The 26,395-nt window shown below is 36.8% G+C and overlaps 2 protein-coding genes across 2 annotated transcripts; both read left to right on the forward strand.

Moving 5' to 3' along the window:
* The first annotated feature begins 9,933 nt into the window (after window positions 1-9,933).
* Window positions 9,934-11,590, forward strand: LOC110943724. Its single transcript, XM_022185459.1, has 3 exons — window positions 9,934-11,056; window positions 11,183-11,290; window positions 11,397-11,590. The coding sequence occupies exons 1-3, from the start codon at window positions 9,934-9,936 to the stop codon at window positions 11,588-11,590; spliced, it is 1,425 nt and encodes a 474-aa protein (XP_022041151.1).
* Window positions 11,591-19,248: 7,658 nt separating this feature from the next.
* On the forward strand, window positions 19,249-20,355 carry LOC110939243 (PRA1 family protein B4). The gene has a single exon (XM_022180987.2). It carries the CDS (start codon window positions 19,453-19,455, stop codon window positions 20,119-20,121), a length of 669 nt encoding a protein of 222 aa, XP_022036679.1. The 5' UTR covers window positions 19,249-19,452; the 3' UTR covers window positions 20,122-20,355.
* Window positions 20,356-26,395: the final 6,040 nt, after the last annotated feature.

The raw sequence follows: 26,395 nt of genomic DNA on the forward strand, positions 1-26,395 counted from the left end.
CATCTTACCAAAAGCACACTCTCAAATGTGTAAGTCCCTGGGTCTTATAAACCTGTTTGCCCATTCAAACTGGGGGGGGGGGTGTTAAAATATCAGTTTAATGTGCCTTGTCCTTTTATATTTTTCCTTATATTTTTTCTAATATGTGTTTTGTGGCTTTTTGGTGAGGTTGCTTTGGGTTTGCTATTTGGGCCGCTCCCTTTTCGGTTGCAGCTTGGTTCTCGTTTTGGGTCGCTCCTTTCAGTCGCTTGCCTTTCTCCTCTTTGGGCTTCTCCAGCTATTGTCCAGTTGTCTAGGGCTATGCTCCCCTTAAGTTGTCTTGGTTGCTGGCTTTCATCTCATCTCAGCCTTTGTGCTCTTTGTCTCCTTGGTTCCTCAAACGTACAATTCGTGAGAAGTTTAGGGCTTTATTGTTGCAATTTTGTTTCTGTTCTTTCACATGATTCACCAGTCAATCTGTGATGACTGGTTAATCATTTCTTTGTAACCCTTGTTGATTTCTCTTTTGAATAAATCTGTGTTTTTGCCTTGGATCTGAGACTTGTGACAAAGAGGCAATGTTATGCCATGTTCTCAAGGAAAACTCACAAGGCGTGAATAGATGCGAAATTGATTCCACCGCTTGACCACAAAAAAAACACAATTTAAAGACTCTATATGAACGTTTCTTTTTACTAAAGCTTCACGTTTAGGAAGCCTATCCATTTCACCAAGCCATGCAAAAACACTGCACTTTAGAGGCATCCACCTACACCATTCCATTTCATATAACCAACTATATTCTTGTTCGCTCGATAAAAACTTTTTCAACGAATTAAATGTGAATTCTCCCGACTCTCACCAAGCCAAGACCACCTATCTTTCTGCCCCGAGACACTCAAATGAGCAAGCAAGCTAGAGCAAAGAACCAACTCGTCTTGAGACACAAAACATTTTGCAGCGAAAATAAAATGATAAACTGATTTTACAAAACTTCCACCAACGATCTTCATATGCATGAATTAACTTAGATGAAAGCTGTCAACCTTAATTTGATCTAAACTTTGAGACTTGAACAATTTTTCAGTAATTTAAAAAGCTCTAATAATGTACTAGAAAAGTAATACCTAAAAACGTTTTTGGTATTTGGTGTTTTTATTTTCTAAAAAAATGACAAACACTCGCAAAAAGAGTTAATTACTGTTTTCGTCCCTATGGTTTGTCAAAAATAACTGTTTCAGTTTATTAGTTTAAAAATTGTGATTTCAGTCCCTGTGGTTTCACTTTTGTAACCATTTCAGTCCCTGTACTTTACAGAATAATGGATTGAAATGGTTATGAAAGTGAAAGCACAGGGACTGAAATCGCAATTTTTAAATAGTAATTTTTAACAAATCAAAGGGACGAAAACAGTAATTAACTCCTCGCAAAAATGTTTATCCTAAGAGAGAAACTCCCAGCAACAATCTATTGGCAAGAATATTAGTAGACCAAAATTGAGTAAAAAGGGAGTTTTGCAACCAAAGACACCTAATATATATGAATGAGGCAAGATCTAATGCAATGGTAGTAGTTTCCCATATGTACTCTTTTTTTTTTTTTTTTTCAAATAATAACAACTCTTTAAAAAAAATAACTTATGTAAAAATTTGTTTCAGTAAAATTAAAAGATATAATTGAATATATTGCAAAATTTGAACTTTCTAACATATTCTGTGAGACTTCACGTTATAGCGCCAAAACCCCGTTTTTACGAAATGCAATATTAAGGGTTGAATATGTTTAAAACCATTTTAAACATAACTTTTAATAAAGTCAACTTATTAATTTGGGTGTGTCTACAAACTGATTTCAATCATGTCGTTAGAAGTTACTTGTTAAACACACATAACCATCAAGATGTTCCAAAATCTCCTTTCGCCAAATATTTGCCTTGAGATTACCATTTTGGTGTTCTCTAGCTTCACTTTTTAACATGAATTGGTTTCTATGTTCTCAAGATTTCTGTCATGTTTAAGTGTTTGCAATGAGTTACATAAATCAATTTGAAGTGTTCTGTTTGGTACATTTAAATTATTAAGTCGTCATCATCATCATACTCACTAAATACCCCCAATAGCAAAGATAAATTAGGGTCTTAGTAGGGTAAGATGTAAACAGTCTTACCTCTGCTCCGTAGGAATAGAGAGACTGCATCCATTGAGACCCCCACTTGATAGTAGTTTTGCATCAAACATTGGACATAAGGCACGTAACATTCAACAACTGAGACAAAGACTGATTAACGCATGTACCCCTTGTCTTTCTGCTATCAACGCCACCACATGATGCATAATTAATCTTCCTCCTATTTTAACGTTATTTTCACGAAATTAGTAAAATAACATTAAAATTAGTGCACTTTCACTTTTGTCTCTGATCGCCCACACATATATACATTTTATGCGTATATCGCAAGCGGGACGCTATTTAAATGATTAAGTAGATGATTACAATGATTAACTAAACTAATCTATATAATTAAAAACAAATAAAAGATTCATTATGAAATAATAAATCTTGAGAGTTTTATTATCAAATTTATTTTTATTAGGAAACTTCCATTTGAGTTTCTTAAACTTAATGATATGGGCTCTACTCTACATTACCACGTTTTGGGTCTGTATAGTACATGCACGTTATGCAAGTTGCTTCTCCAATTGCTATAAATATAGTTTACTTCTAATTTGTTTTCTTCTGCAACTACCAGTACCAAGACAACTCTATTCTTGTTTACACATAAGAATTGATATCTTGGACTAGTTCAACTGCTAAAATAGACCGCAGTAATCAGTTGGTCAAAGCAGTTAGTCAAAGTAGTTTTGATAGTGTTACTTTGTTACCTATTTCTGCATAAGTAATCAACTAATCATATACGATTAATTGATTAGGAAAGAAAAAAAAATACAAAAATATAATCCTCTCAAATGTTATCTTGGTATATATAAGTTTTGGGATTAGGAGCAAATACAAATGCTCCTAACAATAAGAAGTGTATCTTGGTGGTGGGATAAGGCTTATAACCATTAGGTCATGAGTTCGATTCTCACAAAGGGGGTTTTTCCCAGATTTATTGGGTTTCCTCCTGAATTGGTGTATAGGCATTATTGCCTAGTGGAGATGGATATGATCGGGTGGTTCTGCTGGTGGCACGATGATACTCCAGTGGTCCGTCAGTGATCCAAGTTTGCCGTTCAAAAAAAAAAAAAAAATAAGAAGTGTACAAGACTTCTAAAAATAAACCCACTTCACGAAAAAAGAAAAAACCTAAAAACCTAACACCACCCAAAAACCTAAACCCCCACCCCCATCACCCCTCTCCCCCCCCCCACCCATTTTTTTTGCCGCGGGAGGTGGGGGGGGGGGGGTGGGGGTTAGGTTTTTTTAGGTTTTTGAGGGTTGGGGGGTTAGGTTTTTTTTAGGTCTTTGGGGGCCGGGTGAGGGGTTGGGTTTTTTGGTGAGGTTTTTTTTTTCTTACAATTAAGATTCTTTAAAAAATAACTTAACCCATAAGTTGTGTACTTTGTTAACTTGATTAATTCCGATCAACATGTATCTTATTCTGCTTCATCTACAATTTTCTGTTGGCACCACCAAATATTCGGAGGCAATGAGGACAGATGGCAAGATTATAACGTCATCCAATGGATGTACGAATGAGGACAGATAACAAGATTTTGACGTCATCCAATGGACGTACGAACATTGGCTACTTCTAACAGAACAATAACGCAATAGTTAAGAGCTATGTCTAATACATATTCTTTCAAATGATCGTAAACAAGTCACGTCAACTGCCACGTCATATATTCATCCAACCTTCAAACATATTCAACATCTTTTCGATGATCATGTGTCCACATTTAAACACTCTTTCTTTTTAAATTAAAAATATAAACTTTAGTTAATATATGTACATTAAGTATTCTTTTGGCATTTTGAAAGTTTTTACCCCTTTTTAGTTTTTGATTGGTATTGAATTTGGTTATTCGGTCATTTGCCTATTTATCATTTGTAATTTCACATTGAATGTACTTTATTTAACTATTTTTAATTGGTAAGGAATATTTGGATACCGATTTCAATATCTGCATCCCGTATTCAGAATTTCTGATGGATTTGGATGGTGAAATCAACCATTCGAAAATTTTGGACATCCCAATATATCCCAATATGAACACCCCTACCAGGGGCGGATCTATGTGGAGCCGAGGGGTAGCCCGGGATACCCCTTAACTTTTTTGGTGGAGTGTAAATTTTGGGTGCTACTTTCTACACCCCCTATTTACTTTTTTCACCCCCCTCCTCTCACATACTTACAGGTGGGGCCTGCGTAGGACCGACAGTTTTCCTCTCAAAGGGGGGGGGGGGGGGTATAATCAGGAAAGAGGGGGGGTGCGTATAGAATGAGCCTAAATTTTTTCTTTAAATCTGTGTTTTATTTATCAGGATACCATGCAAATGTTAGGATACCCCTGAACGTAGATGAAGAAAAGATGAAACAAGAATTTCGGTCGATGGCAAGGAAAAAAATTCCGGTAGACCTAAAGTTGCAGAGGCTCATTGTCAAATAATGGAGAAGATGGAGTGCTTTTTTAAAAAATGAAAAGGCTAAAATTATATTAATATGAGCATCGGAAATGAAAAAGGGAAAGTTTGCATGTCAGAAGTGTACGTTTAGTCAAATTTCAATTTATATCAAACTATTAATTACTTTAGTTAATTTACTGTAAAAATTACTTATTTGTTTTAATTTTTTATCTATCATTTTACATACACAAAAGTTTCCTTACAAACGACATCAATCTAAGTTTTCACAGATTATGGTTCTTTTTTAAATAAAAAAAATATGAAAAGTTAGATTAATACGGAAAAAACATTAAAATAATTGTTTTGGAATATACGATTAATAAATTGTCATTTTTGTTTAAATGTAAATAAATATTATATAAACATGAAGAAAAATTTTTATCTATAAAGATTTTTTTTTTTTACTTAAGGGGCTTTCGAATTCTCATTGATGATCTTATATAAAAGAAAAATCTACCGGGCCATTTTTAAGCTACACAAGGCCCTTTAGGGATCTTTGAATTCTCATGGAGGGACGAGCCTAGGTAAAAAAATTAGGATACACCTGAATTTTTCTTCTAGGTCCGCCACTGTGTCAAGACAAGGTGTTGAAGCAACTTGGAGCTCAAAAGCATCAAAAAGCAGATGGATATTTATTTGGTTCTAATTAGGTTGGCTCGTCCCCTTTGTGTTAACTTACAATTTCACATTAGATGGGCTTGACTATGCATGTTTATTTTTTCTCGTTTTCTATATCTCGAATGGTTGAATAGTATGCATTACTATTCTTGAATGTCGGATCACGTTTTAATTTAAAGAAAAAAAACACAAAGAAAACAGTGAGTTTGTTTAAAATGGTGATTTCAAATAACTTGATTAAAACACAAAGCGGTAAGTTAATAAAAAGAAGATTTTATGAATCTTGTACACATTTCTAAAAAATATTACTTTTAAAGAGTAATATATAAAACCTAAGTTTTAAGAATCTGTCCAAACTATATAACAAAGAATTTAGTGAAAACTATGATATGGCTTTTGTTATATACGCTCACTCGCTCAAGGTGGGGTTCTACAGTGAACACTAGTTTATTTATGAACTGAGTTGGTACGTTAACCCTTAGAGGGGGTTAGGCTCCAAGAAAATTAAAAGAAAATTAAAGAACAAGAAGGCAAGATTGGGGCAATTTTCTATTAATTTCTCAAAATGAAAACAATGGTTCCTTAAATAAACTAACCTAGCATGCATTTTATTTCTTGCGACAATTAATGAAACGTGCTCCACGACATGCAGAGATCATGCAAACATGGATGAATTAAAATGCAAACATGGGTTTTAACTAATGCTCCTAAAATGATGCAAGTTGTTGCAGACTCTTTCTCGACTTCCTCTTCACTCCATGAGACGGCTGAGGCCTTGACACTCCTTTTGGGCCTGCTACTAGCAGATTGGGCTTGTGGGATGGCTGGGCTGGTTAGCTGGGTCGTATCATGAGTGAACAAATCCTGACCATTGATTTATATTATTAAATCGTAAAATAAACTAGTGTATTTTTATCATTAAATCCTGACCATTGATTTACACTTGTGTATTGATAATCAAGGGATATAATTACTTCACTAGTGTTCACAATCAAAAGGGTTGTTCACAAATGAACCTAACCCTATACGCTCAAACCGATTATTAATATACGTTAAACTAAAAGTATCCTAATTATATATTAGAATAGAGATCTAAAGATCGATATTTTAAGGCAAAACCAATATGTAAGAATTTCAATAAATGTATTCCCAATTACATAAAAAAATTTGTAAAAACACGACCATTAGATTTTTCTAAAAGTTATGTTTATGTCATCCTTTCTAGAAAATTTGCACGTTGCATGAATATGTCTTGGGCTGTGATGGGGTAATGTGGTGCTTCGTGATTCACATGATAGTCTTAGGCTGAACACCAACGTTTCAAAGTACAATGACTTCAAATTTGAGCTTGTAAGAGGTGCACAAGCCAATTCAAGTAAGAGTTATCATAGATTGGATTAAACATGTCAATCTACAAAAGTTGTGATCATATAGATTATTAACTATGAGCCCAGATTTAACAGGAACACAAGGTTTTAATTAAACACACTTTTTAATTAATATTGAAAACGAATTACAGAATGTAAATAGAAAACTAAACCTAATCCCTATTTATAGTTATTCTAACTTGCCATACAAGGCACTAAACATACGGATAAATATAACCATAATTTCCAGTTTAGCCCTTCCACTTTAGTCTCCTCCAAACTGCCCCTCCAAGACTATCCGTACCTCCCTTTCTGGCCATACGATTCAGCCTTCCTCATATTGATATTGTGACTACTTTCACACTCTCTCTCAATATCAACACTCTTCGTTCCCAGGCTTGGACAGAAGTTTAACATCTTCGGCTTTGGCAATCCTTTAGTTAGTATATCTACTACTTGCTCGTTTGTGTTGACGTATGACAACTCAAGTTCTCCATTCAACACCTTCTCACACACATAATGATAGTGAATCTCTATGTGTTTAGTGCGAGCATAAAACACTGGATTCTCAGCTAGTTTAATAGACGACTTATTATCACATAACAATTCCACCTTGTAATTTACTTCTTGGTTTATGTCCTTCAACATTCTAACTAGCCATGTCGATTCTTGCGCAACCATTGCCGAAGCTCTATACTCGGCTTTTGTAGAGGATAGGGAAACAGTGCGTTGTCTCTTGCTACACCAACTTATAGCAATGTCACCAACCAGAACCACATAACCAGTTGTTGACCTTCTTGAATTCGGATCACCGACATACTCCACATCACAAAACCCTTTTAACTCAACCTTTCCTCCTTTCTTATACTTCAGACCCATAAAAGGTGTTGCTTTTACATACCTTAGCACCCTCTTTGCTACATACATATGCTGTTTTCGTGGCTCCTACATGAACCGGCTTAAGATCCCTACAAAGAATGTTGTTAGGTCTCATGAGTGTCAACTATATTAAACTGCCAACTAGTTTTAAATAACTAGTTGGATCTTCTACCTTGCCTCCCTTCCCGACATATAATTTTACGTTCACATCTACCGACGTGATGGCAGATTTTGAACACCCCATGTTAAACTTTTGTAGTATGTCAGATACATATTTAGTATGATGTAATATCACCCCATCATCTAAATAACTCACTTCTAAACCCCAAGAAATGTTTTAGTTGTCCTAGATCTTTTATTCGAAAACGATTACACAAGTTTTCTTTGAGCATACCGATTTCTTCATTCGAATTACCCGAAATTATTAGATCATCCACATATACTAATACTATGGAAACATATGCTCCTTCTCTTTTCACGAACAAACTCGCATATGAACACGAACTTTCATATCCATTATGACTTAAGAACTCACCCATCTTACCATACCAAGCTCGCGGAGACTGCTTGAGTCCATACAAGACTTTTTCAACTTATAAACATAACCTTGACTCTTCTTTTCTTCAAATCTAAGTGGCTGGGCAATGTAAACTGTATGACTTAAATCCCCGTATAAAAGAATGCATTATTTACATCCATTTTGTCGCAACCCCCGTCCCCTAACAACCTGGCAACGGGCGGCCGCGAGATCAGTTTCGGTGGTATCGGTGTTAATCAATTTGGCAGCGGAATTTACATCAGGACCGTAGTTAGGAAATATTTTATCAGAGTAAAATACCACACTTTTATAATATAAAACATATGGAAAAATTCCAAGCTTTCAGTACACACATTTTCGTAGGGATAACCCTATTTATTTAAATAAAACATCTATTTATTTAGGTAACTTTTATAGCCACTTTTCCAAGCCTTCAGTGCTGTCCAGCTGGCTTCTATTTGGCTTTCACATTTTGTTACCTGAAACGCATTTAAAAACATTTTGTCAGTGGAAAATACTGTTGAGTGAATCTCAGTTTAAAAACATTTTGTCGGTGGTGACGCGTGTTTGAAGGGTGTGCTTTGAAGGTATGTAACTCGTTTCGTTACATTAAGTAAATTTGATGTTTAAACCATGCATATAGTTGTGTTTTAGAATAAAGGCTTATGTTAATTGAAGTGACAATGTTATAAGTTAAGATTAGATTAGAAAGCGTTTGGTAGTCATTAAAATGGAGGATTCCATAAATGAGCCAAACAGGTCGAATAATTGTTTTAGTACGTAGCATTAGTGTTTGATGGTTAGCGTTTGGCGTTGACAATCACAAGAGCATGAAGCCATAGGATTGGTAGTGAAATGCCGGTGATATTAAGCCTCAGACGTTGGGTAAAAGCACCTTAAGGTTACTATCGCAATGGTAGCAAAAATTGGTGCAAACTTGGTGGGTTGAATAATTACATAGTGATCTTAGTCATTCGGTCCGTAAACCAAATTTTCAGTATAATAAATGTAATAGGTACGTTGGTAATTAAATTACAGACGTATAGGAAAAAGAATCACCTAAAACGGACCTTCGGATCAAAAGTTATGAGCATTTGAAGTTAGAATTGTGAAATTTGAACTGGGCAGGAAATGCAGGTCAAAAACCTGCACATGCTGGAAAACTGAGTCCCCCGCGCCACGCGACAGGATCCATTGGATCTGGCGCGACATGCGAGAGTCCTCGCGACACGCGACAAAATGGGGGAGGTCTGGCGCGACACGCGACAGACTTAATTCTGGATTTTTATTTTGTTTTCGATTGTTTGATTCTTGAACTTGTTTATATGCATTATAATAAAGTCAAAACTAACATTTTAAGTGGTTTTGACACTAGGTGAAGTGGAACTTATTCCGGATGGCGATCAGGCACGTTTTCAAGAACCGAACACAACATTTTGGAGCTTCCGCGTTAAATTAACTTTGTTTTAGACAATGTTTATGATGTAAACAATTAACTAATCATTTCTGGGATGTTTAAACTAGTTAGTAGTTAACTAGTAAGTGATCATTATGAAAACTTATATTTTGTACTTTTAAATGAAGTGAAATGTTTTGGTTTTAAAATAAGCATATTTTATTAAATTCGTATAATAACGAGAAGGGTGTTACAAGTTGGTAATCAGAGCTTAAGATTGTCAAAAAAGTGTGTTCGGTTCAAGCTTGATCAATCATCCGGTAAGAATTAATTATTGTAGTAGATCTTGTCTTACATGAGAAAAAGGGATGTGAATTAATGTGCACGGGAAGAGTGTGTTAACACACTCAAACCCGGAAACTGCACTAAATGAGAACGGTCAAAGAAAGTTATGAACTTGGCTAAACCGAAGCAAATGAAGCTATGTTTTAAATAAAATGTTTATATGTAAACATTTCAGTTTCAAGATGACGGAAAGGAGTAACGATGATCCGGTGCCGATAGTCATCGAACAAATGAAAGAGGCGATTGACGAAGAAGTAGGGAAGGCAATCGAGAGTAGTCTATCCGGTTTCGTAGACAAAATTCAAAATACAGTGCTTTCATTAGTTGAGGAAAGGGTTAAAAGGTTGGAAGATAATGTCAACCTTGTGAAAGAAAAACCCGTAGAACGAAAGGGTTGTTCATACAAAGAGTTTATGGCGTGCAAACCGCCAATTTACAACGGGGAAGTCGACCCGATAGTATGCCAAAGATGGCTAAGCGATGTTGAAGGGGTGTTTGAAAGGACCCACTGTGACGTAAGCGATTTCGTGGCTTACGGAACGGGTCACTTGAGGGGTCAAGCCAAAGATTGGTGGGATAACAAAAAGAAGGAGATTGGAGCCGAAGCGGCAAGGGCCATGACATGGGATGAGTTTAAGGTGCCATTTCTTAAACATCACAGTCCCAAGGCGGTCATCAACAGAATCAAGGAGGAGTTCATCCAGTTAAGGCAAAGGGGTGAAACGATTGATAAAATCACGAGTATATTCATGGATAAGCTGAGATTCTGTGATGAGTTAGTGACTACGGAGGAGCAGAAAATATATTATTATTATAATATGTTAAGCGCTGAGTATCGAGAGTTCATGACCCTTTCCAAGTATGAGACGCTCACTGAGATCATAAATACGGCTCGGGAAAGAGAAATCGAACTTAAAAAGCAAATAGAACGGGGTGAACGAAGGGTAGTGGAAGTTAACCGGAGCCCTACAAAGAAGGCTCGAACGACTGAGTCAGTGAAGAAGACGGATGCGAAGAGTGGATCGCCGAGTTGCAAAGTATGTGGAAAGGGGCACAAGGGTGAGTGCCGCTTCAAAGACAAACCGTGTCCCATATGTGGGAAGTCGGGGCACACCGCGTCGTTATGTCCGGGAAAGGTCTCTGTTTGCTACAAGTGTTACCATCCGGGCCATAAAAAGTCCGAATGCCCGGACTTGGTTAGAAAGAAAGACACCAAAGAATCTCCAACAGAAACTTCAAAGGCGAAGGCCAGGTCCTTCCAACTAACAGCGGATGAAGCGAAAACAGAACCCGATGTGGTCTCAGGTATATTCGCAATAAACTCGATTCCTGTATGTGTGTTATTTGATACGGGTGCGAATAAATCCTTTGTCTCACATGGATTTATTCGACATCCTTCATTTGTATTGACAAAATTATCTATGCCCTTAGAGGTTGAAATAGGAGATAACAAGAGTTTCATAGTGTGTGACGTTTGTCAAGGTTGTAAACTGAGTATTGATGACGAGGATGGATTGGTTATCCCGACACCACGCGAAGGTTGTGTGTTTTCATAAGGAGATAAAGCTAACATCTCCGAGCGGAAAACACGTTACCATCTATGGCGAGAAAGGAGGCAATCCTATGATATGCTCGATGTTGACAGCTCACAAGCTCATGACGCATGGATGTAGAGCGTTCATGATATACGCGAATGAACCCGATAAAGAACCACCGAAGATTGGAGACGTACCGGTGGTACGTGACTTCAAAGATGTGTTTCTAGAGGACTTACCGGGAATACCGCCTGAACGAGAGGTAGAGTTTGGAATCGAATTGGTTCCGGAGCGAAACCTGTAGCTAAAGCGCCGTACCGACTCGCGCCATCAGAGTTACAAGAACTAATGTCGCAGATTCAAGACTTGCTCGATAAAGGGTTTATAAAGCCGAGTGTATCTCCTTGGGGCGCACCGGTATTGTTCGTGAAAAAGAAGGACGAGAGCATGCGAATGTGTATCGATTATCGGGAGTTAAACAAACTCACGGTAAAGAATCGATACCCACTTCCGAGAATAGATGATTTAGTCGACCAATTACAGGGTGCGAATTGGTTTTCAAAAATTGACCTTAGGTCGGGATACCACCAGTTAAAGGTTAAAGAAGAGGATGTACCGAAGACGGCCTTTCGTACGCGGTACGGATATTACGAGTTCCTCGTAATGTCATTCGGATTGACAAATGCACCCGCGGCTTTCATGGACCTCGTGAACCGGGTTTGCAAGCCAATGTTGGATAAGTCGGTAATCGTGTTTATCGACGATATTCTAGTGTATTCGAAGAACGAGGCGGATCATGCGCATCATTTATAGAGACACTCAGACGAGAGAAGTTGTATACGAAATTTTTGAAGTGTGCCTTTTGGTTAAGAGAGGTACAATTCCTCAACCACATCATAAGTGCCGATGGAATTTTGGTAGATTCGTCAAAGATAGAGGCAGTGTCGGGATGGAGTCCTCCGAAGAATCCTTCAGAAATTAGAAGCTTCTTAGGGCTTGCGGGATACTACAGGAGATTCATTCAAGATTTCTCCAAGATTGCTTCACCATTAACTAAATTAACTTGGAAAGAGGAGAGATTAACATGGGGTGTTGAACAAGAAATAGCGTTCCAAACACTAAAAGAGAAGTTAACCCAAGCTCCGGTATTAACGTTGCCGGACGGGGTCGAAGACTTGGTAGTTTACTCGGATGCGTCACTTTCGGGGCTCGGATATGTTTTGATGCAACGAGGCAAAGTGATAGCTTATGCCTCGAGGCAATTAAAGGTGCACGAAAAGAAATATCCCACGCACGATCTTGAATTGGCGGCGGTGGTGTTTGCATTAAAAAATATGGAGGCACTATTTATACGGGGTGAAGTGCACCATATTTACCGACCACAAGAGTTTAAAATACTTTTTTGATCAAAAGGAGTTAAACATGCGGCAAAGGCGATAGTTGGAAACGGTAAAAGACTATGACTGCGAGATACATTACCACCCCGGAAGGGCCAATGTTATGGCGGATGCCTTGAGCAGGAAAACGGATTATGTCCTAATATGAGTGCGGTCGATGCAGCTTGTTGTAACCTCGGGATTACTTGAACGAATCGAGAAGCACAAGCCGATGCGATAATAGAGGAAAACTTGAAAAAGGAAAGGATAGTTGGTCAATTGAAAGATTTGGAGGATAGTAACAATGGGTTAAAGACTCGGTTTGAAAGAATATAGGTCCCTAATTCATGTGGAGTCAAGACGCTTCTACTTGATGAAGCTCATAAATCCCGTTAGTCTATCCATCTAGGGGCAACCAAGATGTATAATGATCTAAAGCAAAACTATTGGTGGCCCGGAATGAAAAGAGATGTTGTAAAGTATGTAGAGAAGTGCTTGACTTGTTTACAAGTCAAGGCGGAACACCAAAAACCATATGGTAAACTGCAACCATTGGAAATTCCAGTTTGGAAATGGGAACATATCACCATGGACCTGTTGACCAAACTGCCTAGGACGAACCGAGGATTCGATGCCATTTGGGTGGTTGTTTATAGACTGACGAAAAGTGCTCACTTTATTCCTATACGCGAGACTTATACGTCAGAAAAGATGTCGGAGGTGTATACCAATGAAATAGTGGCACGCCACGGAGTACTGGTATCCATTGTGTCTGACAGGGATACTCGATTTACTTGACACTTCTTGCGAGAATTCCAAGAACAGATGGGAACGGAACTTTTTATCAGCACTGCATACCATCCTCAGACGGATGGACAGAGCAAGAGAACGATACAGACACTAGAAGACATGCTGAGGGCGTGTATTATCGATTTTGGGGGCAGCTGGGATATGTATTTGCCATTAGCAGAATTCTCTTATAACAACAGTTATCATGCCAGTATTGGCATGGCTCCGTATGAGATACTATATGGTAGAAAATGTAGAACCCTGGTATGTTGGGGTGAAGTGGATCTACGTGAACTGGCCCATAAAGATGTAGTCCAAGCCACTAATGAGAAAATTGACGTGGTACGACCTCATTTGAAAGCGGCCCAAGACAGACAAAAGTCTTATGCCGATAAAAGACGAAGACCGATTGAATTTCAGGTAGGTGACATGGTTATGCTAAAAGTTTCCCCATGGAAAGTGTTATCCGATTCAGAAAAAGAGGGAAACTAAGCCCAAGGTTTATCGGGCCCTTTAAAATCATCGAACGGGTTGGCAAGGTGGCATATCGCCTTGAGTTACCGGAAGAATTGAGCGGAATTCATGGCACGTTTCATGTGTCACAACTCCGTAAGTGCTTAGCTGAGGAAACGGCTTCTATCCACTACGATGATATTGAAGTGGACAATAGCCTTAACTATGCGGTAAGACCAATTGAGATTCTAGATCGAAAGATTAAAGATTTGCGGAATAAGAAGATTAATCAAGTTAAGATCAAGTGGGAGCATAGAAAGGGTTCAGATACAACATGGGAATCCGAAGAGGAAATGCGACGCCTCTACCCGACTCTATTTGGTACGTATCTCGGTTTCGAGGACGAAACCCTTTTAAGGGGGGTGGACTTGTAACACCCCTAAAATATAAATCCTTTTATTATAAATCCGACGTTGATATTAAACGAGATAAACTAACTAGTAATAAAACTAGCCTAGTTAGATAAGAGTCTAGTGATACTAAGTTAGAGTGTTAAAAACACTTAAACTAAAAACCTCATGAAAGTAGGAGGGTTAATTGTGCCAATTGTGAAAAAAGTTTTATTAAAACAAAAAAAATTAAAATCCAACACACACTGGTGTGTGTGTGTGGATCGAATAGAACACAGGAGGGGGGCGACCAGGTTTCTCCAAAACCCTAACTCACACAAAATTCACAAATTGAAGGCACAAATCAGTTCCAAAACCAAATCCGAGCTTAGATTGGTGATCTCCACTGTAAGAGGGTCATAAGGTATGTGAATTTTATAGGAAATCTCTATTTTGAATTTCTGGATGAACATAGAGAATTCGAAATTCGTTGTTGCATGAATGTTATATGGATGGAATAGGAACAATATAGTGTCTAGGAGTGAACCCTAGACAATTATATGTTGAAATCATGCTTAATTCTAGTGAATTCTATGAACAACAATGAAGGTGATTAGTGGGTTTTGTGGAACTTGATAAACACTAGGATTTTGGTTGTTGTTCTAGTGTAATCTGATTTTTATGAAGTAATTTCTGATTTATTGAGGTTAAAATTTATATGAGATAGTCCGATTGATGTTAATTTTGGCTATATAACAAGTTTTGAACTTGATAATGAATTATGTAAAATTTTGCCCTTAAAGTGTTTGTAGAAATGCCTAAGAGAAGACTAAATGTTGAAACTTGAACAAAACCGCATATTTGTACTAGTTGGCGAATTATGCGTTATATGATAGTAAAAGAGTTCTAAACGGTTTGTGGTTGAACTCTATAGGAAAGGAAACCGGAACGTCAAGCGGACAAGCTGGTGGTGACGCGCGTCTGAAGGGTGTGCTTTGAAGGTATGTAACTCGTTTCGTTACATTAAGTAAATTTGATGTTTAAACCATGCATATAGTTGTGTTTTAGAATAAAGGATTATGTTAATTGAAGTGACAATGTTCACTACTTGATTTAATAAGTTAAGATTAGATTAGAAAGCGTTTGGTAGTCATTAAAATGGAGGATTCCATAAATGCGCCAAACGGGTCGAATTGTTTTAGTACGTAGCATTAGTGTTTGATGGTTAGCGTTTGGCGTTGGCAATCACAAGAGCATGAAGCCATAGGATTGGTAGTGAAATGCCGGTGATATTAAGCCTCGGACGTTGGGTAAAAGCGTCTTAAGGTTACTATCGCAATGGTAGCAAAAATTGGTGCAAACTTGGTGGGTTGAATAATTACATAGTGATCTTAGTCATTCTGTCCGTAAACCAAATTTTTGGTATAATAAATGTAATAGGTACGTCGGTAATTAAATTACAGACGTATAGGAAAAAGAATCACCTAAACCGGACCTTCGGATCAAAAGTTATGAGCATTTGAAGTTAGAATTGTGAAATTTGGAGCTGGGCAGGAAATGCAGGTCAAAAACTTGCACCTGCTAGAAAACTGAGTCCCTCGCGCCACGCGACAGAATCCATTGGATCTGGCACGATACGCGAGAGTCCTTGCAACACGCGACAAAATGGGGGAGGTCTGGCGCGACACGCGACAGACTTAATTCCGGATTTTTATTTTGTTTTCGATTGTTTGATTCTTGAACTTGTTTATATGCATTATAATAAAGTCAAAACTAACATTTTAAGTGGTTTTGACACTAAGTGAAGTGGAACTTAATCGGGATGGCGATTAAGCACGTTTTCAAGAACTGAACACAACATTTTGGAGCTTCCGCGTTAAATTAACTTTGTTTTAGACAATGTTTATGATGTAAACAATTAACTAATCGTTTTTGGGATGTTTAAATTAGTTAGTAGTTAACTAGTAAGTGATCATTATGAAAACTTATATTTTGTACTTTTAAATGAAGTGAAATATTTTTGTTTTAAAATAAGCATATTTTATTAAATTCGTATAATAATGAGAAGGGTGTTACATGAAGTATACTCACCGCCACTACTAGATCTGAGCACTTTGATTTTTTTTTTTGATTGGCATCCCTTCAGCTCCCCTTTTATATTCTTTGAATTATTCAGCGCCTCTGACTTTGCTTTCATAAATGCTACCCAAAAAATCGAGAGTAGTCATCTATTAACGTAATCATGTACTCCTTCCCTCCGAGAGACTTGTGTTTAACTGGTTCAAATACATCGCTATAAACTAGTTCAAGCGGGCCACATGTCTTCTGCTTTGATCTTTCAAATGGTAACCAGTGAGCTTTTCCATACTGGAAACCTGCACACACAACTTCATTAGTAACTTTCAAACCATTTACTACCTTTTTGTTCGACATAAGCTCGAGTTTGTCGTATGTGACGTGCCCTAATATTGCATGCCATAGATCAGAGTTCTTATTCTCCTGAGTTCGTTACACAAATGCTGATTCTGCTGAAAGCACATATACTGTATCCTTCTTTCTTTCTTGCAAGATTGGTACGGACTTTGTTATAAACTCCTCGAAGACTCGCATATCATGAGGTCCAAACCACCACATATTTTCCGGTCTCAGTAATCTGTGATAATGAAATAAAATTCTTTTTCATTCCGGGAACTTGATATACACTTTCCAATTGAAGGCCCTCATTACTATCCGTGCTTTTAAATTTGACATTACCATTGTTTGAGATTTGATGCTGAGAGTTGTCTGCTGTCACCACAACTCGATTTCCTTCATATCTTCTAGTGTTAGACAACCGATCTTTATCACCAGCAAGATGATTTGAGCACCCGGAATCGACTATCCAATCATCTCTTATTGGATTTAGGCTCCACGGTTACGGTAAGAGCCTACACTTCTTCAACTTGTGCCGCATACACGATCCCATGGTTGCTCGTCCTCTATGGTAGCACTATTTCCTTCCTCACGTTTAGGTTCTTTGCAGTTGCGGGTCATGTGGCCTTTTACTCCATAATTGTAAAAACGGAACGAAAAGCCGTTTACCTTTGCCTTGTTTCTTATCGTTAGGTTTGTTCTCCTTGTCTTTGAGTTTTTTCTTATCAGACCCATAACACTTTTTGCCTTTGTCACGATTGTTACGTTTTCTTTTCCATGATTTTTCTTTCTCTTTTGATGCATACAAAGCTTCACTTTCCTGTTTAATAGTACCACCTACGAGCTGCCTTGCATGGGCTTCTTGTTCTACCAGAAGATTCTCGAACTCGGTGATAGTAGGTTATATTGGCCACCCTTGAATGGCTGTAATGAAACAACGACATTCTGCCTTTAACCCATGAATAAGTATCCTTCTCATTCTTGCCTCGCCAACCTTTGATTGTTGATCCAGCTCGCCTATCTCTTGGCATAGGTTCTTCACTTTGCGAAAGAACTGCTGGATTGACATCTCTCCTTACGACAAATCCATCAGTCACTTTCCAACAATTGCAACCGAGGGGAGAATAACTGAGCAAGCGTGCCCCAGGCCTGTTTTGGATACTCGAGTTCTTGAATATGATCCAAGAGTTCTTCCTTAATGGTTGTTTTAATAACAACATGGCATTTCCAGATTTGATGTGCCACTTTCTTAATGCTCCGTTGATGTCGTTTGTTGGTGCTCGGGTTTTGTTTCCATTGATAATATTCCATAAATCTTGTCCTTGTAGGTAGTATTTCATACACGTTGCCCATGTGTTATAATTGGTGTTCTTCAAAATCTATATTCCACCGATAACCTGAAACTCCGACATGATTCTAATTGTTATTTGTTTTCTTTATCTTCCCACGGCTGTTCTCTTCAATCGGTTTCTGGATTGATCAGCAGGATCCTCTGAATCACTCACCCTGCTCTTTGATTCGTTTCCCTACCGCAAACGTCCCTTCCTTCGTAAGGCTCCGATAACAGTTGTTAACTGGGAGCCGAGATTTAACAAGAACACAAGGTTTTAATTGAAGACACCTTTTAATTAATATTGAAAAACGAATTACAGAACGTGAATAGAAAACTAAACCTAATCCCTATTTATAGTTATTCTAAATTGCCGTACAACGCACTAATTCTGTTTTAAATAAACTAGACTAAACATACGGATAAATATAATTTCAAACAGAAGATAATTCAAACTTAATTAACCAAATTATCTCTAATCATAATTTCCAGTTTAGCCCTTCCACTTTAGTCTCATCCAAACAGCCCCTACGAGACTATCTGTCCCTCCCTTTCTTGCCATATGATCCAGCCTTCTTCATACTTGATATTGCCTCCAAACAACCCCTACGAGACTATCTGTACCTCCCTTTCTTGCCATACGATTCAGCCTTCTTCATACTTGATATTGCGACTACTTTCACATAGATCTCATTACTTTAAGAGTTTATATGCGATTAGTAAATATTACGTAGGGGTAAAATGGACATTTCATACCCACTTAATTCATAATTTTAAGAGCATACGTACTGGGGCCTTATATGGCGCCCAATTCAAAGATAGCGCCCCCATAGCGCCCGCACACCGCGACGGGCGGCGTTATGGGGGAAAAAATGGGGGCAGGCGCCATATATTTCACGGCGTTATGTGCTTTCCTTTTCAACCATTGACCAATCAAAATAAAGAATGGTTTTTTATAATTAATTAATAAAAACAAAAATTAATAATTAGGTAATGATGGGTAGGGGCTTTATGACTACGGGCTCTAGTGTTAAAACGCCCCATAAAGCCCTTGTGTGACGTGGCACGAGACGTGTCGCATAACGCTCCATAAGGGGCTTTATGACTACGGATGGCCTAATGGCGTTAGGTAAGAACCACCACAAAATCACATTTCACATTTACATAATCACTTTTAGTAATTTTCTCTTGCCACTATTAAACAAACGAATTATCAAAATTATATTCACCACAAACACCACCTACAAAGCCCACCGTGTATTCCTCTCATTAAACAAAGCCCACCGTGTATTCCTCTCATTCTCCCATCGCATCCACACCTACTCCACCACTTACAAGTCTCCAATGCACAACGAAAACCCTAGAACCATTCTTCCTCACCCCATCATATTCTCATGCAATTTCATCCAACCCAACAATGTCTTCCCAACCACCAGCAGTCCTCCCGGTATCCACCACAAAAACCACCCCCACCGAAGACTCCCAACCCCCCGTAGCCACACCCGCGGTCCGAGCATTCATCAACCACATCTCCAACACCGTCCGTTCAGGCCTTTCTGACCGCCGTCCATGGTCCGAACTCGTCGATCGCACCACATTCTCCAAACCCGAATCCATCACCGATGCTACAACACGTATCCGTAAAAACTATTCATACTTTCGTGTCAATTACTTCACCGTTGTCGCCATAGTTATCGGTATATCTCTCTTAACGAATCCGGTCTCTTTGGTTACCCTCTTAGTGCTTCTTTCGGCATGGATCTTTCTGTACCTTTTCCGCCCCACCGATCCGCCGTTGGTGATTCTTGGAAGAGCCTTTTCTGAACGTGAAACCCTAGGGTTGTTGGTTGTGTTGAGTATTGTTGTTATTTTTTTGACGAGTGTTGGATATATTCTGATGTCTGCGACGTTGGTTGGAACCGGAATTGTGTGTGCTCATGGTGCGTTTAGGGCGCCTGAGGATTTGTTTTTGGATGAACAAGAACCTGGTGGTGGTTCTTCCGGATTTCTTTCGTTGTTAGGCGGTGCAGCCTCTAATGCAGCCGCTTCGGCAGTCCCGGTCATAGCTCCGACAACTCGTGGTTGATTGGAGATATAGATACACATATATGGTATGTAGATTTTGAATTTTTTACATGGTTTTTTTTTTTTTTTGGTTATTTGTTTTGCATATAGATGAGAACTCCTAAGCTTTGTGAGGATTTTTGTCTGTATCGTTTATGAGAACTGTTGAAGGTTAATTCGTGCTTCGGTACAAAAGATGATATTCTTGTAATCATTTGTTGATGATAAATAGAATGTAAAAGTTCTTATTTCTTAATTTGGTTTCATTAGGGTTTGTGTTTGGTCTTTCTTTTAGCAATGGTTTGATCTAACTAGCCCATGTGCGGCCCTGAGGGTGGGCGGGGAGGACTATCGGGCAGGGCATGATATTTCCAATGGCACGTTATTATTTTTTTTTTTTAAATTTTGATATGTATATGTAAAAAAAATTAATAGGGTATACCCATATAAACACCAACATAGCCCACTTACTAAACTATTTTTATGGTTTAGATTAGTTATTAGCCAATTACCATTGGTTTAGACCTTTAATGAGCCCAATACCCAAATTTCATTAAAACCTAAAAGCACGTCTTTTCAAACTCGAATATAATACATAAATTCTGAAGGCGGGCACTAAACTAGCCCAACAATCCATGAAAATTGCTTTTTTCACCACCATGCACCCTGTCATTCATTTTTCTCTCTTTTTCTGTAATTAATTGCATTAACTGGTGTGCATAACACGTAGCCTAATTAGTCGCACAAAAGATATAACAAACAAAAAGGGATGGGGATTGATTATAATGAAACTTTTCCACAAGTTGTTGAGCATTATAATTATTTCGAGTGCTTTATTAAGAAGGCATTGTATGGTCTAATACAAACTTCAAAAGGGTGGTACGATAGATCAAAATCAATTTAAGAGGGTGTTTGGGGTTGAGTTTTGAAAATAGATTATGCGTTTTAAATAATTAGAATCATATATTTAACTGTAACAAAACGTGATGTTGAAAAATAGTGTTTAGATTTGACTATGTTGCTTGATATCACAATAATTAGAAAATCAACTATTTGAGTGTTTGGCATATATATATATATATATATATATATATATATATATATATATATATATATATATATATATATATATATATATATATATATATATATATATATAGGGTGGAGTTATTGTAAAAAAGACCAAAAGTGTGAGAAAGGTAAGAAAGAATCTCAACCATTAGATCTAAATTAATTGAAAAGGGTAAGATTGTAAATGCATTAACAAATTCAAATATGGTAATCCTTGATTTAAGGATTTGGAGAGAGAAAATCCTTGATTTAAGGAATATAACCGGCCATAACATCATTCATTTTAATTTTTTGCATTATTCACAGAATCAGAGCCATGTTCATGACATGGTGTTTTAAAAAAATTCATAGTTCAATTCATGGTGTTTTTACGAAAATAATATAACACCATTCAGTAAACAAAAATATAACACCATTCAGTACACAAAATAACACCATTCAGTAAACAAAAAATAACACCATTCAGAAACAAAATAACACCATACAGAAACAAAATAACACCATTCAGAAACAAAATAACACCATTCAGAAAAAAAAAACATCCAGTAAACAAAAAATAACATCATTCAATAAACAATATAACACCATTCAGTCAATAATATAACACCATTCAGTACAAGAATATAACACCATTCAGTAAATAAATATAACACCATTCAGAAAAAGAAAAAATAACACCATTCAGAAACAAAATAACACCATTCAGAAACAAAATAACACCATTCAGAAAAGAAAATAACACCATTCAGAAAAGAAAATAAACACCATGACTGAAAGAAATATAACACCTCTGTATCATCTTCTCCACTTCCGGCACCGTTCGATGTAGAGAGAGAGAGATCACACGACCACCACCACTGCCATTCATCATCTCCGACATTCTTCGGCCGTCGTTCATCACATTCACCGTCAACCTCCATCTCCGGTTGTCGTCATAATCAACACCGAAGACAGACCAGACATACAAATATAACAGATAATCATCGCCGGACAGACCACCGCCGCTGCCGCTTGATTGACCGGATACAGACCACCGCCGCTGCCGCTTGATTGACCGGAGACAGACCACCGCAGCTGCCGCTTGATTGACCGGAGACAGACCACCGCAGCTGCCGCTTGATTGACCGGAGACAGACCACCGCCGCTGCCGCTTGATTGACCGGAGACAGACCAGACATACAAATAAAACATAATCTTCCGATTGATTGAACATGGAAGAAGAAAAGAGAGAGAGAAATTGTGATCGTGTGTATGAGAGAGAGAACGAAATTGCAGGGATTTGATTTACAAATGAAGATAAAAAGGTACAATTGCCCCTATAAATTTCAATTCAGTCCAAATTAACAAAAATATTTGCAATTTGTTCCCTATTGATCTCAACCATTAGATCAAAAGATCTAATGGTTGAGATTCTTTCTTACCTTTCTCACACTAGGGGAAGATTCTATGCAGAACACTAAATATTGCGAGAACACGCAGAACAAAATGAATCACTAATTTTTTCAATACTAAAAACCTAAAAAGTAAATGAAAATGTTATAAATGTAAGATTTATTGTTTCTCACACTAGAATTTGAAACAAAAATATGAAAAATCTTCAGTTTTTAAATAACCTACACACATTTAGGTTATATGTAGGCTAAATTACCTACATGTATGTAGACTATGTATAGGGAAAAATATATGATTTTTTATGTATATATAATACACATATGAATGTAAGAAACATAAAAATTAAGAAATATGAACCTTACATCTCAAAATTTAGTGATTTAGAGTTGTTCTTTTTGTTCTCGCAATAATTAGTGTTCTGTAATGATCCTTATCCTATATATATATATATATATATATATATATATATATATAGAAAGTATAATGTACTTCAAGGCTTAACCTACATTAACATACATGACAAAAAATATAACGTGCGTTATTATCATAGAACGTGCGTGATTATAGTCTCATGCGTGATTATGTGGTCCCATGCGTGATTATACCCCTGATCCAACGGTTACCATTGTCTCCTACGTGATGTATGATAAGGCTTTTTGTATGTTAACCTTACTCTATATATATATATATATATATGGGAGGGTTATCTTGAGAACATGAAATTTTGTGAGAACATTAGGAACCATTTTAATCCTTAGATCATCCTCAATCAAGGGCTAAGATTAGAGGGTACTTAAATGAGAAGGGAACCATAAAATAAAAGACTCAAACGGGCATTATTGTAAAAAATACATTTTAAAAATACCCAATACCTTTGCATAACCCGTCAGCCCCCAAATTACCTTCATCCTCATGGAATCAAACACCCAATTCTCTACAACTGATATCTGACACCAGAGACAAGGCTGGCGCTGAAGATAACTAAACCAAAAACTGAGGTCAATACCATACGTAAGGTCTGTATTTGCAATTGATTTTTGATTCTCTGAATGTTCTTTATGTTTGCAACTGTTGAGTTTCCATTCGTTCATCTTTTATTCTACGAGATATTTGATTGTCGTTTTGTTGTTGATTGAAGGTGTTTGGTGTTCTTTTGTTTTATTTGATGTATGTTGGTTTGGATCTTGTTGGGAGTTGAGATTTATGTGAGGATGTAAGAGGGGTATTTGGTTTTGAGTAGTTGCACATAAGGTGTTTGATGAAATGTCTAATTGTGTGTTGTCTTGATTTTTTTGGATTGTCTTTGTTTAAGTAGTTGCATATGAGGTGTTTAAGTAAAGGTCTAAGTGTTTATTGTATTGATCTTGTTGAATTACTTATGTTTGATAGTTGCATATGAGGTGTTTGAATATGGGGTTAAGGTCGTGTTCATTGGGTTTATTTTGTTGAATTATTCTTGTTTAAGTAGTTGTAGATGATGTGTTTAATGAAACGTCTATGTGTATGTTAGAATTTATCCAGATATATTTGGTAAGTCTATATTATAATTTAGAGAGATTATTGATGGTATATTAGTACAAGTGGTGAGACCTATCAATAGGACCATGTTGGAATATGGATTTTAACAAAACTGTTGGAATCACATTGCTTGTTGTTTTGTGATATTTGGGCTTATTCAAGGACATAAACTATTTTCTCAAGTTGTAACAATTAATCATCTATATATGTAGGTTTACAAAGTTGTACAGTATCATGCTTAAGCTTAAAAAATCTTTAAACATACGTAAATTATCATAGTTAATACTGTGTTTGTGTAATAAAGCAATTTACACATGTGTAAATCATCTTAGTTACTATTGTATTTATGTAATTAAGCAATTTACACGTGTAAATAAATTGTTTACACATGTGTAAGTAAGCTATATAAACATGTGTATATCATCTTAGTTAGTATTGAATTCGTGTAACTAAGCAATTTACACATGTGTAAATAAGATGTTTGTTCATGTGTAAGTACATTGTTTTCACATGTGTCAGAAAGTAATTACATAAACTGCTACTTACACATATTAAAAATGTTTTTTAATTACAATTAACTGAGAATTTAGACGTGTAAAACAAAAACACTTACACATGTGTAAAACAAACACTTACACGTGTAAAATAGAAACTTACACATGTGTAAAATAGAAAATTTGTAAAACAAATTAATTTTAACATGTTTAACTAAGAATTTACACATGAATAAAATGAAAGCTCACACAAGTGTAAATCATAATGTTTATTTGTTTAAAATGACGTGTAAAACAAATGACTTAAATACTGGTTTGCGGATCTGAAAATCAGGTTGGTTTTGGTGTTTGTTGGTGATATTCTTTGGTGTTTGTTGGTGATATTCTTTGGTGCATAGCTGTTTGGAGTTTGGTCAGTTTGAGAAATGAGGATGATGTTGCTGCTTTTTTGAGTTCAAGGTTTTTGAGAGGCTCAAGATGGACTCTTGGATGCTATGCTTTGGATGTTGTTTTAATGTCTTGGTCGTGTTTGATTGTTTTTTTTTGAAGGTTTAGGTTGTTTGAAACTTGATTGTATAGATTTATTTTTATGTTCGACTTGGGCCGAGTGTGGCTTTAAGTATAGAATAGGTTGTTTTTTTTTTTTATTTCTAGTTTAGCTCATGGTCGAGGCCTTGTTAGGTTCTAATTATTAGACCATAGATAATGGTTTGGGGGTGGTGTCTTCCTTGGGGTATATCTCGGGAAGCCCAATGCCCGTAAGTTGTAAATATATGTTGTTATCATCAAAATTTACCGGGTCGCCATCCCCTTTAACATAATATACGATCTTGTTTAATCTACAGTTTACACATGTGTAAATGAGCTACAAATGTGTGAAATAGAAACAATTAATTCATAGGGAAGAGTTTACACATGTGTAAATGAGTTGAAAATGTGTAAAACATAAGGCAATTAAGTGACCACGGAACTGTTTACACATGTGTAATTAAGCTGAAAATGTGTAAAATAGAACCAAATAAGTGATAGAGAACAGTTTACACATGTGTAGTAAAGCTGAAAATGTGCAAAAATAAGTTTACATATGTGACAATGGACAGTTTACACATGTGTAATTCTGCTGCACATATGTAAAACATACACACATACGTGACACTTACCAGTTTACACATGTGTAATTCAAATGCACAAATGTAAAACAAACTCATAAGTGATGCACAATAGTTTACACATGTGTAATTCAATTACATAAATAACCAATTAGACTACTCCACTTTTGAAATTTTTGGTACCGGTATTTACCGGTTTTTACACTAAAATACTGGTACGGTATCGGTACCGAACCGTACCATACCGGTTCGGTACCGGTACCCACTTTTGAGGATTTTCGATACCGGTACCGGTTTGGTACCGAACGGGTACCATGCTTATCCCTGCACCACAAAAAGATAAATGTAAATGCAAGTAGATTCATCCCTGAAAACTGAACATATGTATGAAATCTAAACTATCATTTTTCTTTCAAACACATGTTCCTATGACCTCTCACATATATGCTATACTAAATGCGTGTAATACTTTGACTACTAATATTACATGTATGTACTATTACATGTGTGTAATAGTACACATGTGTAATACCTGATTACTAAACATGTGTAATACGGCAGTTTACATATGTCAAAAACATACATCGGTACATTGTCACATATTTGTAACTGTTTTATATTGCGAAGCTGATTTACACATGTGTAAACTGTTCATTGTAATACGACAATTTACATATGTGTAAAACATACATTGGTATATGGCAATGAACAG

Source organism: Helianthus annuus, chromosome 6 (genome assembly GCF_002127325.2).
Source record: "Helianthus annuus cultivar XRQ/B chromosome 6, HanXRQr2.0-SUNRISE, whole genome shotgun sequence".
In the NCBI taxonomy this organism is placed as follows: Eukaryota; Viridiplantae; Streptophyta; class Magnoliopsida; order Asterales; family Asteraceae; genus Helianthus; species Helianthus annuus.